This window comes from Onychostoma macrolepis, chromosome 03 (assembly GCF_012432095.1).
Source record: "Onychostoma macrolepis isolate SWU-2019 chromosome 03, ASM1243209v1, whole genome shotgun sequence".
NCBI classification, from domain to species: domain Eukaryota; kingdom Metazoa; phylum Chordata; class Actinopteri; order Cypriniformes; family Cyprinidae; genus Onychostoma; species Onychostoma macrolepis.
In genome coordinates this window covers 15,304,319-15,319,975 of record NC_081157.1, presented here as the reverse complement: position 1 = coordinate 15,319,975, position 15,657 = coordinate 15,304,319, and the positions used below count along the sequence as shown (strand labels likewise).

General features: G+C 38.4%; 1 protein-coding gene across 4 annotated transcripts in view; it reads left to right on the top strand.

Moving 5' to 3' along the window:
• The window catches only part of rnf213a (ring finger protein 213a), a 92,448-nt gene that overhangs the window by 57,441 nt on the left and 19,350 nt on the right, over positions 1-15,657 (top strand). For all 4 annotated transcript variants that reach the window (XM_058769354.1, XM_058769352.1, XM_058769353.1 and 1 more), the window contains 20 exons: positions 48-661; positions 769-928; positions 1,022-1,239; positions 1,318-1,455; positions 4,303-4,467; positions 4,556-5,828; positions 5,985-6,160; positions 6,264-6,413; positions 6,498-10,103; positions 12,596-12,720; positions 12,819-12,914; positions 12,998-13,119; positions 13,199-13,321; positions 13,414-13,472; positions 13,605-13,758; positions 13,850-13,985; positions 14,186-14,377; positions 14,812-14,942; positions 15,143-15,300; positions 15,397-15,606. In XM_058769354.1, coding sequence (XP_058625337.1) covers positions 48-661; positions 769-928; positions 1,022-1,239; positions 1,318-1,455; positions 4,303-4,467; positions 4,556-5,828; positions 5,985-6,160; positions 6,264-6,413; positions 6,498-10,103; positions 12,596-12,720; positions 12,819-12,914; positions 12,998-13,119; positions 13,199-13,321; positions 13,414-13,472; positions 13,605-13,758; positions 13,850-13,985; positions 14,186-14,377; positions 14,812-14,942; positions 15,143-15,300; positions 15,397-15,606 — 8,006 coding nt within the window. The remainder of the gene's footprint in view (positions 1-47; positions 662-768; positions 929-1,021; positions 1,240-1,317; positions 1,456-4,302; positions 4,468-4,555; positions 5,829-5,984; positions 6,161-6,263; positions 6,414-6,497; positions 10,104-12,595; positions 12,721-12,818; positions 12,915-12,997; positions 13,120-13,198; positions 13,322-13,413; positions 13,473-13,604; positions 13,759-13,849; positions 13,986-14,185; positions 14,378-14,811; positions 14,943-15,142; positions 15,301-15,396; positions 15,607-15,657) is intronic.

The window sequence follows — 15,657 nt, the reverse complement described above, 5'->3', positions numbered from 1 at the left end:
CAATAATAGCTCACTTTTATACAGAGATATAAATTTCTGTTTTACAGTTGATTTTGAAGGGTTGGAAGAAAAGCAGCAAATCGACATTGATGAGATGGACCTGGACAAGTTAATGGAAGTTCATTCATTAAATCAGATTCCCTCTGAAATGTCAGGAGTAGTCACCTACTTTGAGCTTGAAGATGATGTTCGATCTATGGCAGAGGTTCTAAACAACTATAAAGACAGCTACATTTTCAAAACGTGTTGGGTGAAACAGGCAGCAGTGTTTGCAGAGAACATGAAAGATGATGGAGTAGTTCCTTCAGAGGAGGAATTTTTAATCACACTCGAAGATCTTTATAGTGAAATATTTGAACCATGTTATGATTCCTACAAAATCATATACACAAGGCTTAAAGATGGTAGCATAACGTTTGAAAAAGTTGACATAACATTCAAAGCCTACAAGGGAAAATATGATGACCTGGAAGCAGAAGTAGCAATTATATGCAAACTGGATCGCAATGATGACCAGCGCTGGGTCCAGACAAGAATCCAGCAGATTGAGCAGTACCATGATCTTCATCTGGCAGTAGAGTCAGCTCAGGTGGTCATGATGGTCAAACAAACACTCGGCCTACAAGGAAACTTTGAAGTTTTGGAGAAGTTGCTTGTTACTGTAAGTCATTTAATTTTTGCCCTTATGTTTCCTATTGTCAAATAAATGCATTTCAATGAAAAATAAATAAGGCATGTGGTAAACCCATGAGGCTTTCTTCCCTTCAGACACACTTGGATTTTAAACAGGAGCGTCTTGACAGCATTGACAATGAGTTGATGCAGGCAAAAACTGTGCTTGTGGACATCACCGAGTCCCGTAGACTGTGCCTTAAAGAGCTTGGCCTCAGAAAGAATTTTGTTATTTGGGTTAAAGAGGCTCTTGAAGGTAAATAATAGGTGTTTTTGCTGATAGTTGAATGTGATTTCTTAATTCTTATGCTGTTATATAAGCAAATTATGTTCCTTTTTATCATTTCAGACATCAATGAGTTGAAAGTCTTTGTGGATTTGGCTTCCATCTCTGCCGGAGAGAATGATTTGGATGTGGATCGTGTAGCCTGTTTTCATGATGCAGTTCTTGGCTACTCCTCAATGCTCTATGATTTGAAGCCAGATGCTGGCTTCAGGCACTTTAAAGAAATGCTGAAGAAACTATGGAAGGCACTTGACAATGATCCCAACCTCCCAAAGAAATTGGTAAGAGTATCTACTAGCTTTGCTAACCAGAGGAAGAAAATAGGATTTTTTTGTTCACCAACATTTTCTCCGTTTCAGTGTGACTCTGCAAGACACATAGAATGGTTGAAAACAGTCAAGGACAGTCATGGGTCAGTGGAGCTGTCATCTCTTTCTCTGGCGTCGACTATCAACACAAAAGGAATCTATGTTATCAGAGCACAAAATCAAAAGAAGGTATGTCATTAACTGTTTGAGTTCAAATAGATGTAGCACAGACGATGCACACAGAAATTTTGAAATACTTAAGAGTATTTGCTAACTTTATGCTGGATTGCCGATTAAAACCAGTTTGAAGGGTTATGTTTGCTTTGGAAAATGCTAACTGGTTTCTAGCTGGTTTAGTTGGTGGACCAAATTGACTGTCACATTGGTCAAGGCCTTGCAAGGAAAATCAGGTTTCCAGTTGTTCCAATCTAGTTTAGGCAATTGACAAGATAGAGCTCAAGATAACAGTTGGTGGAGACCTGGTCATCTTGATCAAGATCTTTGCTGGACAAATAAATAGTTGGTAAGTGGTTGTGCTGATACGTAAAAAAATGGGAGGCGATTTGCTGCTAGACCAAAATGTTCATCCAGCTCATTCAGGTCCCCACCAGCTGATAATTCATAAATTAACTAACTGACCAGCTTGGATCAACTACAAAACCAGTTCAGTCATGAGAACTCTTTGAAAGGATTATAAAATCCTTATTAATGTAAATTGAATGTCCATAGGTTTGGTCTTGGCTGCTTGCTGCTATGGAGCAAGTAGACATGCTTCTGCTAAATGCTCAGATCATACAATTAAAAGGAAACATGCTGCTGCTAGACAGAGGAAGATACCCCCCAGCTCAGTAATAGTATTTGTGCAATCAAGTTGACGATATCGCTGGAAATTAAGTGTCCCCAACTAAGCAAGCCAGAGGCGACAGCGGCAAGGAACCAAAACTCCATCGGTGACAGAATGGAGAAAAAAAAACTTGGGAGAAACCAGGCTGAGTCAGGGGGGCCAGTTCTCCTCTGGCCAGACGAACCAGCAGTTTGTGCTGAGTACTCATCTGGTTCCCGTGGTCTTGTCCCGATGGCAGTCTAGGATACAAGGTCTTCACTGGGGATCTGTCTCTGGGGCTCATCTAGTTGTCCTGATCTCTGCTGACATTCAGCGCTGTAGAGGTCATCTGTAGGTGCTGATCCACCATCTGGACTGGATACGGACTGGATCGGGTGGCTACGGTGATCTCGGAATAAGAAAGAAACAGACTAATATTAGTGTAGATGCCATTCTTCTTACGATGTAACAAGTACATCGGGTGTTATGGGAAGTGTTCCCGGTTCTGGTTGACCTAATTAATGCAGCCTAACAATCCTTTAACGGATTTGAATATTAGAAGAATATTAGAATAATAGAAATGTGTTAATGTTTTATGTGTAAACCAGGTTAAAGAGATGGGGTTATAATCTAGATTTAAACTGTCTGTCTGTGTGTGTGTGTGCAGGGCTCAACATTAAGGATTTTTTCTACTAGCCCAGTCGGGCCAGTGGTTCAAATTTTTACTTGCCTTGCCACAAAAAATAAAATAGTTGCTGTTATCATTGTTTTTGATCTGTTATCTTTTATTCAAATAAATAAGCTTATATGACTCCAATATTTTAGATACCAATTAAATTTTACAATTCTTGATTTCAATTTTGATACCACAGCAAAAACCACTAGCTATAAATACATATATTCAAACATTATTAAAGACAAGTGAACCGCCAGTAAATAAGAACACATGAACAAATTACAAGTTAAATATAGGCCTATAGCACAAAGATAGAAATGAAATGACACCTAAAAATTTTTTTTATGTTTTTAGATGTTCAGGTTATACCACATTATACCACGGTGTCAAACTGTTATCCTTAATCTTCCTTGAGCATAAAGGAGCAACCGTATCTAAAGTGCTAGAAAAGAGAGAGTCCATAGTTTCTGTTACATCATCAAGTTTTTCTGAGCTATTGGATATGCTGAGGAATTGCGATTAAATCAGGAAGATTACTTACAAAGCAGTCTTTTGTGGTAGAAGTGATGGTTCTACCATACTCGTAACAAGGAGTAGAATTTACAGTTTTAGCTATATGGAGTTTACACAAGACTATATAATGATCTGAGATATCATCGCTTTGCTGCAGAATTTCAACACCTTTAACATCAATTCCATGTGACAGTATTAAATCTTGAGTATGATTTCGACAATGAGTAGGACCTGACACCCCAATAGTGTCTAGAAATGCTGATCCCAATGCATCTTTTTCATTATCAACATGGATATTAAAATCACCAGCAATTAAGACTTTATCTGCAGCTAGCTCTAACTCTGCAAAAAATCTGCAAATTCTTTAATAAAGTCTGTATGATGCCCTGGTGGCCTGTATACAGTAGCCAGCACAAACATCACAGGGGATTTATCATGAACACTTGTTTCTCTGGATAATGTTATATGAAGCACCATTACTTCAAATGAGTTATACTTGTAGCCCGCCCTCTGAGAAATACAGAAAATATTGCTATAAATTGTAGCAAAACCTCCCCCTTTACCTTTTGGACGCGGCTCATGTTTATAACAGTAATCTTGGGGGGTAGACTCATTTAAAATAATGTAATCATCTGGTATTAGCCAGGTTTCTGTCAAACAGAGCACATCTAGGTTATGATCAGTGATCATATCATTTACCAAAAGGGCTTTCGTAGAAAGAGACCTGATATTCAATAAGCCAAGTTTATTTTTTGTTTCTCTGTATTATATAATTTTTTTTTATTTGTTGAGCATCAATTAAATTGTTACTCTTTTCTAGTTCGGGGAACAGACACAGACTCTATAGTGTGATATATAGGTGAAAGGGTCTCTTTGTGCTGAGAATGAACTGACTTCTCTGAGGAGCAGCGACATTCTACAATAGCTCAATACTTGCTTTTAGTTATCTTATCTTCAATAAATGGCCCAATTGATGCCAATATTACTTAAGAAATATCAAACCTTGAGTATTGCTTTTTTTCAGTTTTGCTTGGAAAATATTCTGAAGCTACATATTATGGAAGAGCATGATGAGGGCTATGAGAGGCGCATTTATTCTCTGGAAGACCTCAGAGATCTTCAGAATAAATTGATGCTAATGTCTGGCAAAGGAGATCAGGGCCAGTTTGAAGTCGATCAGTTTGCAGAGGTGACTTTTTACCTTTTAGATATTTTATTGTTGTATTTCACCATGGCTGTTGTAATTATCCCCAAATTAACTTCTTTCCTTTTTCCAGGTTTTTGCCAGTGTACAGAGGTTGGCCTCTGTATTCATTGATTTGTTTGTTGCTGGAAATCCATTGTTCAGACACTGGGAGACAAACATCAACTGTAATAGTAAAGAAGCATGCATCATTATGGACTTCAATTTGGGGAATGTTGTCAGTGTTGTCATGGTAGAAGGTGATGTCACAGAACAGCTGCCAGAAGTCTGTAAGAAAATGGAGAGCTGCTTAAGCTTCTGGAAATATTTTATGGACAAGCAGAGATCTCAACATTATTTCTTAAACTATTACACTGCGGAACAGGTAGTCTACCTGTGCCATCAGCTAGCCCAGGGCAGTGTTGCCACAATGGAAGATCAAGTTCTTATGATGCTCTCCTTTATCAAACCTAATTGCACCACTTCAGATTTGAGACAGGCTTGGCACAGGCTTCAGTATGAAGTAATTAAGAAGGGTCCTGAGCAAAACGATGACTTATACTTTCAAACTTTTATGGAAGTCCCCAGTATGATGGAGAATGAGAGTATTGAAGAGACATGCCCATTGATTGACGACTTGGCAAGCCAGTTGGGGGATGCTATTGGGTCAAAAAAGCTAGATGTGATTTGGAATGCTTACATGCGGAACATGAACAATTTTCTGCCAGACTCCCTTGATGTCAGAAGACTTGGATATCTTCTTGAAATTTTGGCCAACAGCCCCAACGAACACGAAGCTGACTCCTCAAAGGATGAGAGAACACAGTACATTCAGAGAGAACTTCCAAATGGAATGGCTACTGGAAAACCAAATTTAATCATCTGCCCTTCTGAAGAAATTCTGATATCTTGCATTTCAATTTACATGAGCAGCAAGGGCCAGCCTCTACCAACCTATGACGAAGTACTCCTCTGTAGTGCTTCCACTTCTTATGAAGAAGTGGAACTTTTCCTCAGGCGCTGTCTCTCTGCTGGCTACAGGGGAAAGAAGATATACACAATGCTCTATGTGGACCAACTTACCTATGAAGTCAGCTACAAAGTGGAACAATTTTTTCAGCAACAAAGTGCACGGAGCAGAAATGATTACAAACTTGTGTTGGTCTGCAGCTCTAACAGAGAACATGCATACCTTCCTTCAGCTTTTAGTCAATTTAGATTGCACTTGATTCCCCAAGAACCAATTGTCAGTATTCAGCGATACCTTGTTAGTCATTTTACAGTACCAGCTGACATATCCAGTGCTGCTGCTGTGTTCAAAGACAAACAGTGTGTGGGAGTTGTATCCTCAGAAAGATCAGGAGTTGGTGAGTAATGGATTTAAATTGGAGTTTTTTTAAATGGATTTAAACTTTTCCAGTTTTCAGAATTCGTGTCAGCTAAATAAAGTACCCTATTTGTGATTATAATTATTTTTGCTGAAAGTGTAAGATGGTAAATTACGTCTGTGTGGTGCATTCTAGGAAAATCACTTTACATTAAACGAATGTATGAGAATTTGAAGATCACCAAGAAGCCTTCACAGCTGAAGTGCATCAGGTTAATTGAGCCAAGAGTTGATGAAAATGTCATCCTTCAGTCCTTGCTCAACAGCCCCAAGAAAAAGCTTTCAGTCTATCATTTTGATGTCACCACCATGGTAGCTACCTGATTTAGAATTAATTTATTTATTTATTTCTTTTTAAATATAAACTTATATAAACATCAACATTTCTTTCTAAGTATTGTTTATATACTTACAGGTAAAGAAAGGACTTCATGAATTTCTGTTCAGGCTGCTGATCCTTGGATACCTTATGGACTCAGAAGGAAACATGTGGAAAACCAGTAATAAGCACTTGTATGTCATCGAGATACTAAGACCTGGGACATCCCGAATTGATCGAAGAGCTGTAAGTAAACTCATTAAATCAATTAGGAATTGTTGTTATTAATTAGACAAATGCCTCATAAATTAATTTGTCTCTTCATGTTAGGGTGCAAAAGTTCCATCTGCTTTCCTGAATGTGTTCCCAAGTGTCTACTGCCGTCCACCCAAAGAGGTCCTTGAGTTGGAAATGAGAATGCAAGAAGATCCATCATTAGAACAGGGTGATGATCCCCTAATGGATGACCAAGAGTTCAAGAGTGAGGCCTACCAGCGGCCTTATCAGTACCTGCAGCGTTTCTACAATGGTGTCAATTTGGATGCTTTCATGTACCAAGGAATTGAAGGAACTCCTGTGGAATGCCTGCAGATGTTGTTTGTGTACTGCGGCATTGTAGACCCCTCTTGGGCAGAGTTGCGGAATTTCACTTGGTTCTTGAACTTACAGCTTCGGGATTGTGAGAGATCCGTCTTCTGTGATGTTTCTTTCATAGGGGACACTCTGTTGGGATTCAAAAATTTTGTTGTTGATTTTATGATTCTCATGGCAAAGGATTTCGCAACTCCTTCACTTAGCATCTCTGACCAGAGTCCTGGGAGACTGCACAATGACCTTGCTTCTACCAATGAAGAGGATCTGGCTCCATTTAGGATAAGAAAACGATGGGAGTCAGAACCACATCCATATATTTTCTTCAATGATGACCATGAGTCCATGACATTCATTGGCTTTCATCTTCAGCCAAATGTGCAGAATGGGATTGATGCAATTGATCCATCAACAAACAGAGTGATCAAGCAGAACATTATGACCAGAGAGCTCTATGAGGGCCTCAAACTACAGAGAGTTCCTTTTAATGTTGATTTTGACCAGCTCCCAAGATGGGAGAAAATTGAGAGACTTTCCAGGGTGTTGGGAATACAGTGGCCTCTTGACCCAGATGAAACATATGAGCTCACCACAGACAACATTTTGAAAATGTTGGCAATTCACATGCGCTTCCGCTGTGGAATTCCTGTAATAATCATGGGTGAGACAGGATGTGGGAAAACCAGGCTAATAAAATTCCTTTGTGAGATGCACAGATGTGGAGTTGCCACTGACAACCTGAAATTAGTCAAGGTTCATGGAGGGACAAGCTCAGACATGATTTACACCAAAGTGAGAGAAGCAGAGGCCATGGCGTTAAGAAACAAGCTGGATTATGGGTTTGGCACGGTGTTGTTTTTTGATGAAGCAAACACAACGGAGGCCATTAGCAGTATTAAGGAAATCCTTTGCGACAACACTGCTGAGGGACAGGATTTGACAGGTGACACTGGCTTGCAAATCATTGCCGCTTGCAACCCATACAGGAAACACACAGATGTAATGATCAAGAGATTGGAGTTAGCTGGTTTGGGATACAGAGTTCGTGCTGAGGAAACCGATGAAAAACTTGGATCCATTCCACTTCGCCAGCTAGTGTACAGAGTGCAGGCCTTGCCACCTAGTATGATTCCACTAGTTTGGGACTTTGGACAGCTCAATGACCATACTGAAAAAATGTACATCAAGCAAATAGTCGAAAGAGTAGCTGAAACCTATTTAATTGATTCAGATTACGTCACAACCATTACAGATGTTCTGTCAGCCTCACAGAAGTACATGCGAACAAGACAGGATGAATGTAGTTTTGTGAGTCTGAGGGATGTAGAGCGCTGCATGCAAGTTTTTGGCTGGTTCTACAAAAACCACCCAATGTTAATCTCAGAGATTGACCAGTTTGAGAGTAATCAGAGGGCAGAGAGAAGCGATCAACATCAGAGGGATAATGATGAAAGAGACCCAATTCTTTGGTCTTTAGTTATGGCTGTTGGTGTATGTTACCATGCCTGCTTGGAGGATAAAGAGAAATACAGAAAAAAAATTTGCGGGTACCTTCCAAAGACATACAGCCCAATGAAAGTGATGCAGGAGATCTCAGTTATTCAGGATCTTTTTCTGAGTGGTGTTCCATTGGGTGAAACCATTGCCCGAAACAATGCCTTGAAGGAAAATGTCTTCATGATGGTGATTTGCATTGAACTACGAATACCTCTCTTTTTGGTTGGAAAACCTGGAAGCTCCAAGTCCTTGTCTAAAACATTGGTTGCAGATGGCATGCAAGGCCAAGCAGCCCATTCTGATCTGTTTAGAAAACTGAAGCAAATTCATCTGGTTTCCTTCCAGTGCAGTCCTCATTCTACACCAGATGGGATTATCAGTACATTCAGGCAATGTGCCCGTTTTCAGGAAGGCAAGAACCTGTCAGAGTATGTCTCAGTGGTAGTGCTAGATGAGATAGGTTTGGCTGAGGATTCCCAGAAAATGCCTCTGAAAACTTTACATCCTTTGCTGGAAGAGGGATGCATAGATGATCAGCCGGTACCACACAAGAAGGTGGGATTCATCGGTATCTCGAACTGGGCTTTGGACCCAGCCAAGATGAATAGAGGGATATTTGTTTCACGTGGTGATCCTGATGAAAAGGAGTTGATTGAGAGTGCAAAAGGAATATGTTCCTCAGATGCCATGATCCTTGAAAGGGTGAGAGATTACTTTCAGCCATTTGCCCGTGCTTACCTGAACATCTGTAAGAAACAGGGAAAAGGTTTTTTTGGCCTGCGAGACTATTACAGCTTGATAAAGATGATGTTCGCTGTTGCCAAAGCCAATGATCAGAAACCTAGTGCAGAACAGATTGTGAAGGCTGTTCTGAGGAACTTCAGTGGCAAGGATAATGTGGATGCTGTCACAGTTTTCACCAGCAGACTAAATATCAAACCCAATCTTGAGACTATCAGTGCCATTGAGCTTGTAAGAGAGAACATTACAGCCATTGGACAAGATGAAGAATGCAGATACCTTCTGGTTCTGACCAAAAACTATGCAGCCCTTCAAATTCTTCAGCAAACATTTTTTTCAGACCAGTACCAACCAGAGATTATCTTTGGTTCAAGCTTTCCAAAAGACCAGGAGTATACTCAGATATGCCGCAACATTAACCGTGTCAAGATCTGTATGGAAACTGGCCAAACCGTTGTGCTTTTGAACTTGCAGAACTTGTACGAAAGCTTGTATGATGCCCTCAACCAATATTACGTTAGCCTTGGAGGTCAGAAATATGTGGATTTGGGGCTTGGAACCCACAGAGTCAAATGCAGAGTGCACAGAGACTTCAGGCTCATTGTCATTGAAGAGAAGGACATTGTGTACAAGCAGTTTCCCATTCCATTGATCAACAGATTGGAGAAACATTATCTTGACCTCAATACTGTACTAAAGAGTGAACAAAAAGACCTTGTTGAGAAGCTTGAACAGTGGGTTCAATCCTTCATTTCTGCTAGAGGCAAGCACTCAATTGCTCCCCAAGCACGCCGTTACCTTCCAGCTGATGCTTTTATTGGCTACCACTCGGACACTTGTGCATCTGTTGTGGTACAAGTTACAGAGCAACTCAAAGGGCAGGAGCTCTTAGATCCTAGAAAAGTTATCTTAGATGAGGCTAAATTGATCCTTTTAAACTGTGCAACACCAGATGCTGTGGTTCGGCTGGACTGCACTTTCCTCTCCAATGTAGAAAGTGACCACTTGTCAAGGGTATACTTTGAAGACCAGAAGCACAGTTCCCTTGCTGACTTCATCCTTTCTCACCTACAGCAAGCAGGGCCTAGCCACGCCTCTTTCACAGAGGTAAATCCATTTTATTTTAAATACTCTGATTATTACTGTAGAAGAGTGGTTTTTATTTGGGGGATAGAACAGACTAGGGGGCCTCAGCAGCCCACCCAGTTCACCCAAAAATGAAAATTCTGTCATTAATTACTCACTCTCATGTTTTTTCAAACACGTAAGACGTAAGTTCATTAAGATATTTTTGATGGAATCTGAGAGCTCTCTGACACTCCCATAGACAGCAAGGATCCTTACACGATCAAGGTACAGAAACATAGCAAGGACATCGGTAAAATAATCCATGTAACATCAGGGGTTCAACCATAATTTTACAAAGCTACGAAAAGCCCTGGCACCATTTTGGAGAGGATCCACTGAACGTAATGCTATTCTGTGTCAGCTGTGTCACGTGGATACGTTGTCTACATTGTTTGTGCTTTGATCTGAACATAAACAACATATCCGTGTGACATAGCTGACACAGAATAGCATACGTTGTTTACATTCAGTGGATACTCTCCAAAATGGCGCTAGGGTGACGCGGAGGAGACGAATTGTTGAATAGTCGTTATTTTTGTTTTCTTTCCGCACAAAAAGTATTCTCGTAGCTTCGTAAAATTACGGTTGAACCCCTGATGTCACATGAATTATTTTACCAATGTCCTTGCTATGTTTCTGGACCTTGACCGTGTAAGGATACTGAGCCCCAGAGACATATCCCCAGTGAAGACCTCGACTAAAATACAATAAAACTAAAAATAGAACAAAATAACTAACTACATAATACTATTATTGTTAGAAATTGCAACAATATAAAGATAGAAATATAGTACATTTATATATTTAAAAATTTAATTAAAACATAATATACAAATATGAAAAAATTAATAAATACATTCTAAAATAATAAATAGTATATATATATAAAATATATATATATATATATGTATATGTGTTTCTGTTGTATATATGTATGCATGTATGTATGTATATATTATTAAATGAATTAAACTATAAGTTTAAATTATAATAAACAAACAAATATATATTATAAAAATAGAGAGAAACAATAAATGCACTATACATTACAATTATAGCAAATGAATAAATCATATAAATGGAAAAACATAAATCATAAATAAAACACAAATAAAAAAAATAAATTAAATTATCAATTAAAATGCTCCATCGGGACCACGGGAATCAGATAAGCCCTTTGCACAATCTGACATGGCTGCGGTTGGAATTGGACTGCAGGTTTCGTCTGGCCAGAGGAGAACTGGCCCCCCGACTGAGCCTGGTTTCTCCCAAGGTTTTTTTCTCCATTCTGTCACAGAGGGAGATTTTGTTTCTTGCCGCTGTCGCCTCTGGCTTGCTCAGTTGGGGACACTTAATTTCTAGCGATTATCATCGATTTGATTGCACATATACTATTTAAACTAAACTGAGCTAGACAATGATATCTCTGAATCCAATAATGAAATGCCTTTAACTGAAAATTGAGTGTTTAATCTTGTACATTACTGACACTCTATCCACCAATTTGATACTGTTAAGTGCTTTGAGACAATCTGTATTGTTAAAAGCGCTATATAAATAAAGGTGACTTGACTTGACTTGACTTGACTGTCTATGGGAGGGTCAGAGAGCTCACGGGATGCATCAAAAATATCTTAATTTGTGTTCCAAAGATGAACGGAGGTCTTACGGGTTTGGAACGACATGAGGTTCATGACAGAATTTTCATTTTTGGGTGAACTAACCCTTTAAAACAAGGTTTAAAATAAGGTAAAACAGCTAAAAATGATGCAAACTGGCACCATGTTTTCTATTTTAATGAATTCCCTCAGCAACTGTAATATTTAAGAACCAGGGTTCCCTTCTTAGAAAACCTTTAAACAGTACAGTATATGAGGTTTCGAGACATTAAAAAAATTATTACAATTTTAAAATCATTAATTTCTTGAATGAAAATCCTTTTTTTTCCCTAATTAAGTCACAATGTAAAATATTTTAATGCGTAGAAAATTGTAACTGCTGAGAAAATTGTGAGTAAAAATTATTTTTAAAAATATGTATATAATAAAATTAAATAAATAAGTCTTATCCCGCAATCACAAACAACTAGAAAACTGCTGTATTGCAAATTCATTGATCATAAATAACCCTGAAGGACATTCGGTTCTTGAAGTTTCTGTAATTTAAATGTTCAATGGAATTAGGATTTAATCATTTTAATTTTACTTACTTATAATTATTTTACTTGGTTATTTTAAAATATTGCCACTTCTAGTTTCTTTAAATAAAGATTGAAAGTCAAGCAGCTTTTTCATTACAGCAGAAGCACCAGAAATATCTACATAGTAAATACAATAGTCTACATTGGGGGCATTCAAATACTGTCATAGATATTGAGGGACCTCGGAGACAAAAAGTTTTGAAACCACTGCTCTAGAGCAATTTATAACATTTCAATATTAGCACTTGTATTATTTTTTTCTAATACTTAGGTGACTACATTCTCAAGGCTTCTGACTGCTGCAGAAACTGAACAGCTACACAACGTAGTTCAAAACATAGAGCTCCTCTCACTACAGCAATTTGACACGGAGCACTCATTCCTCAAGAAAATCAAGTATTGTGCTCACAACATCACTACATCTTGTCACACCACAACAAAAATGCACATTTGTTCTTAATTAAATTAATTAAAACCCTTTTCTCTGTATTCAGGAATTATTTGGAAAACACCACTGGGGACAAGATACTTGTCATCCAATCCGATTTTGATGAAGGCTCCCAAAGGTTAAATGTCATTGCATCTGCAAAGTGAGTTAAATGTGGTTGGTGGCATATTTTGCTAGTTCAGTTAATACAAAGCAGCGTAATTTGAACTTAAAATATATTTCCAGGTATTCTTCTATCAATGAAATAAACAAATTCAGGAAAGAGGACAATCAAAAGGTTTTTGTGTACTTCATCACTAAACTACCCAGAATGGATGGTGGAACTTCCTACATTGGATTTAATGGCGGTAAGACTAGTTTGATTTCGTCAATGATCAACACTGTTTGTTTTAGCGAAAATCTCATCTCTAAAGTTTCTTTTATAAGGGCCATGGAAGTCAGTCCACATTGATGACCTCAGAAGATCGAAAGATTTTGTCTCTGATATAAAAGCCTTGCAGTGTTTGACCATTAGCCAGCTGTTTGAAGAGAAAACAGATGAGCCTGAAGGTGATATTATTATTAAGAAAATATTGAGCATTAATCTTTAAAGGGTTGATTCACATTCTCAAAAAAATTCTAATCATTTTTATTGCTTGCAGCTATGGAGGTTGATGACATGTACACAGAAGATGAAAAGATGGAGCTAGAAGACAATACTGTGAGTCACATCCTCAACAACAGCACTATATTTTCAGTAATTTTTTGATACTATTGCCACCCTTTTCAGTTCATTACACTTCTAGGAATACTCAGTAAGTAAAAATGTAGTTGTATTTCTTGTGCTCTTCAGGGCTGGAAGAATGTTTTGGACACCACTGCACTAGTGCGAAGCTGTGTTCAGAGTGCAGTTGGCATGCTAAGAGATCAGACAGAGGCAAGCACCCGTAGTACCAAGAGAGTAGAGATTCTGCTAATGCTATTGGCTGACAACAAGACTCTACACGGTGAGAGATCGCTGTTTCTATTGTTATTCTTTATAGCTTTCATTAACTGTCTTATAAGGAATCACTGATATTTAGGTTTTTATTTTACCAGCTGAATTTATGAAAACTTTAAAGAAGCGACTTCATTTTCTATTGATGACTCACGATGAAAACACAATCTCTGCCAAGAGCTGGGTCTCAAAGGAAGCACTAAATACTGATGCATTGCAAGAAGGTGGGACTTTTAGGTAAGTGTAAGAGATAGTGTTTTGCACAGTATATTGGATTGTAGCCTTTCAGATGTTCTCATGGATCTTCATTGGCTTGACTAGCCCCTATTGGCTCTTTGTAAAACCCTATACCTTCTATATATTCGGTCTTCTACCCTATACCTTCTACTCTGTCTTCAACTCTACTTTTAATAATTATTTGTTTTTTGTTTTTTTAGACATGCCCTGTGGAGGCGAGTTCAAGCAGTAGTAACTCCCTTCCTTGCACAACTTGTTTCAATTATTGACCGCGACTGCAATCTAGACCTCTTGCTGGATAGACATTCTGAAGAATCTTTGAAGAAACTGTGGTTGGACATTTTTGGAGATTTCAAGTTACTAAATGTTCCTTACACAAGAGTGGAAAACAAGTATGTAATTATTTGATTTCAAGGTGCATTTTGTGAGCCGTTGGGCCCAAAACATATGCAAATATGCTAATGCTCCTGGTTTCACAAGCTTGATTGTACGTTGTTTCTGACAGGGATTCATAATGCAAAGCAAATATGCATTGCATTCTCAGCATTGCTGCTCAGTCAGTTTTTTTTTTTAAGGTCAACTACTGTCATTTCTGAGCAACAGTTAAAAGAGAATCCTTCTGACCAAGTTACTCAACTGGTATAGAGCTAGCTACCCAAATAATAACATTAATGGCAATGAACATTATGGTAACTCGAATACTCCCCACGAATTAAAAGCAAGAGCGTGTTGTGTAAATCTCAATCATACACTAACAATGTTTTCTAAGCAATCATGTCTACAATTAGCAAAAGTCATTGCTGTAACTGAAAACACTGTTTTATAGCTCAGAGATGAAGACAATCTTGGTTCAGAACCACATTGCAGTCGACAGGAACATGGGCTGCACCTTGCCTTTCAGCTGGAGGATTAAAGATTGTCTAGAGGAACTCTGGGTGCATGCTTTGCAGCGAGAAGGTATTTTACACAACTTCTTCCCTTGCTATGTTGTTTTTTTTTTTTTTATGACCAATCATTCTTAAATCAGGTTTGTTCTCTTGAAGAGTTCTCTTTTTCATTTTCCTTTAACTCAAATTTAACTTTCATTTTTTTTTCAATTTTTTTTTTACAGAGGAAAATGTAAACAATAAAAGATGTATTTGCATTTCTTTCAACAGGACATTCTATAAAGCAATTTGAAGAGTTCTTTTGGAAGACCCCCTTGGGCCGGTACATCTCTGAAGCAACCCAAGAGATGCAGATGGAGTTTTTCCACCGGTATCTCCAGGATTTCATCTCAATGACCATGGATGTAACATCAGAGGTGGACCTCAAGGTGAGAAACAGACCCTTTCAGAGCTAGATTTCTACCCATCATCTACACATCCAAGCACACTACTTCATTGTGTTGTTTTTTTACCTTTTACTGTAGCTCTTACGTGGCGCTCTTACTTGTGGTGTACATGAGCTAAGAGGCAGTCAGGAAGCACATGAAAGTGAAGTAATTTCTCTGGCATGGGTTCATGCTGCCTATCATCATTTCAAGAACCGAATACAGAACCTCTACAGGATGATCAGTATAGAGCCTCAGATTGCTCACATGTTAATTGATAACAGATGTGCCAGAGAGGGCACAGAATTGGTAATTGCATTAAACTTACTTCTGCTGCCAAAGTTTGCATGAAAATATTTA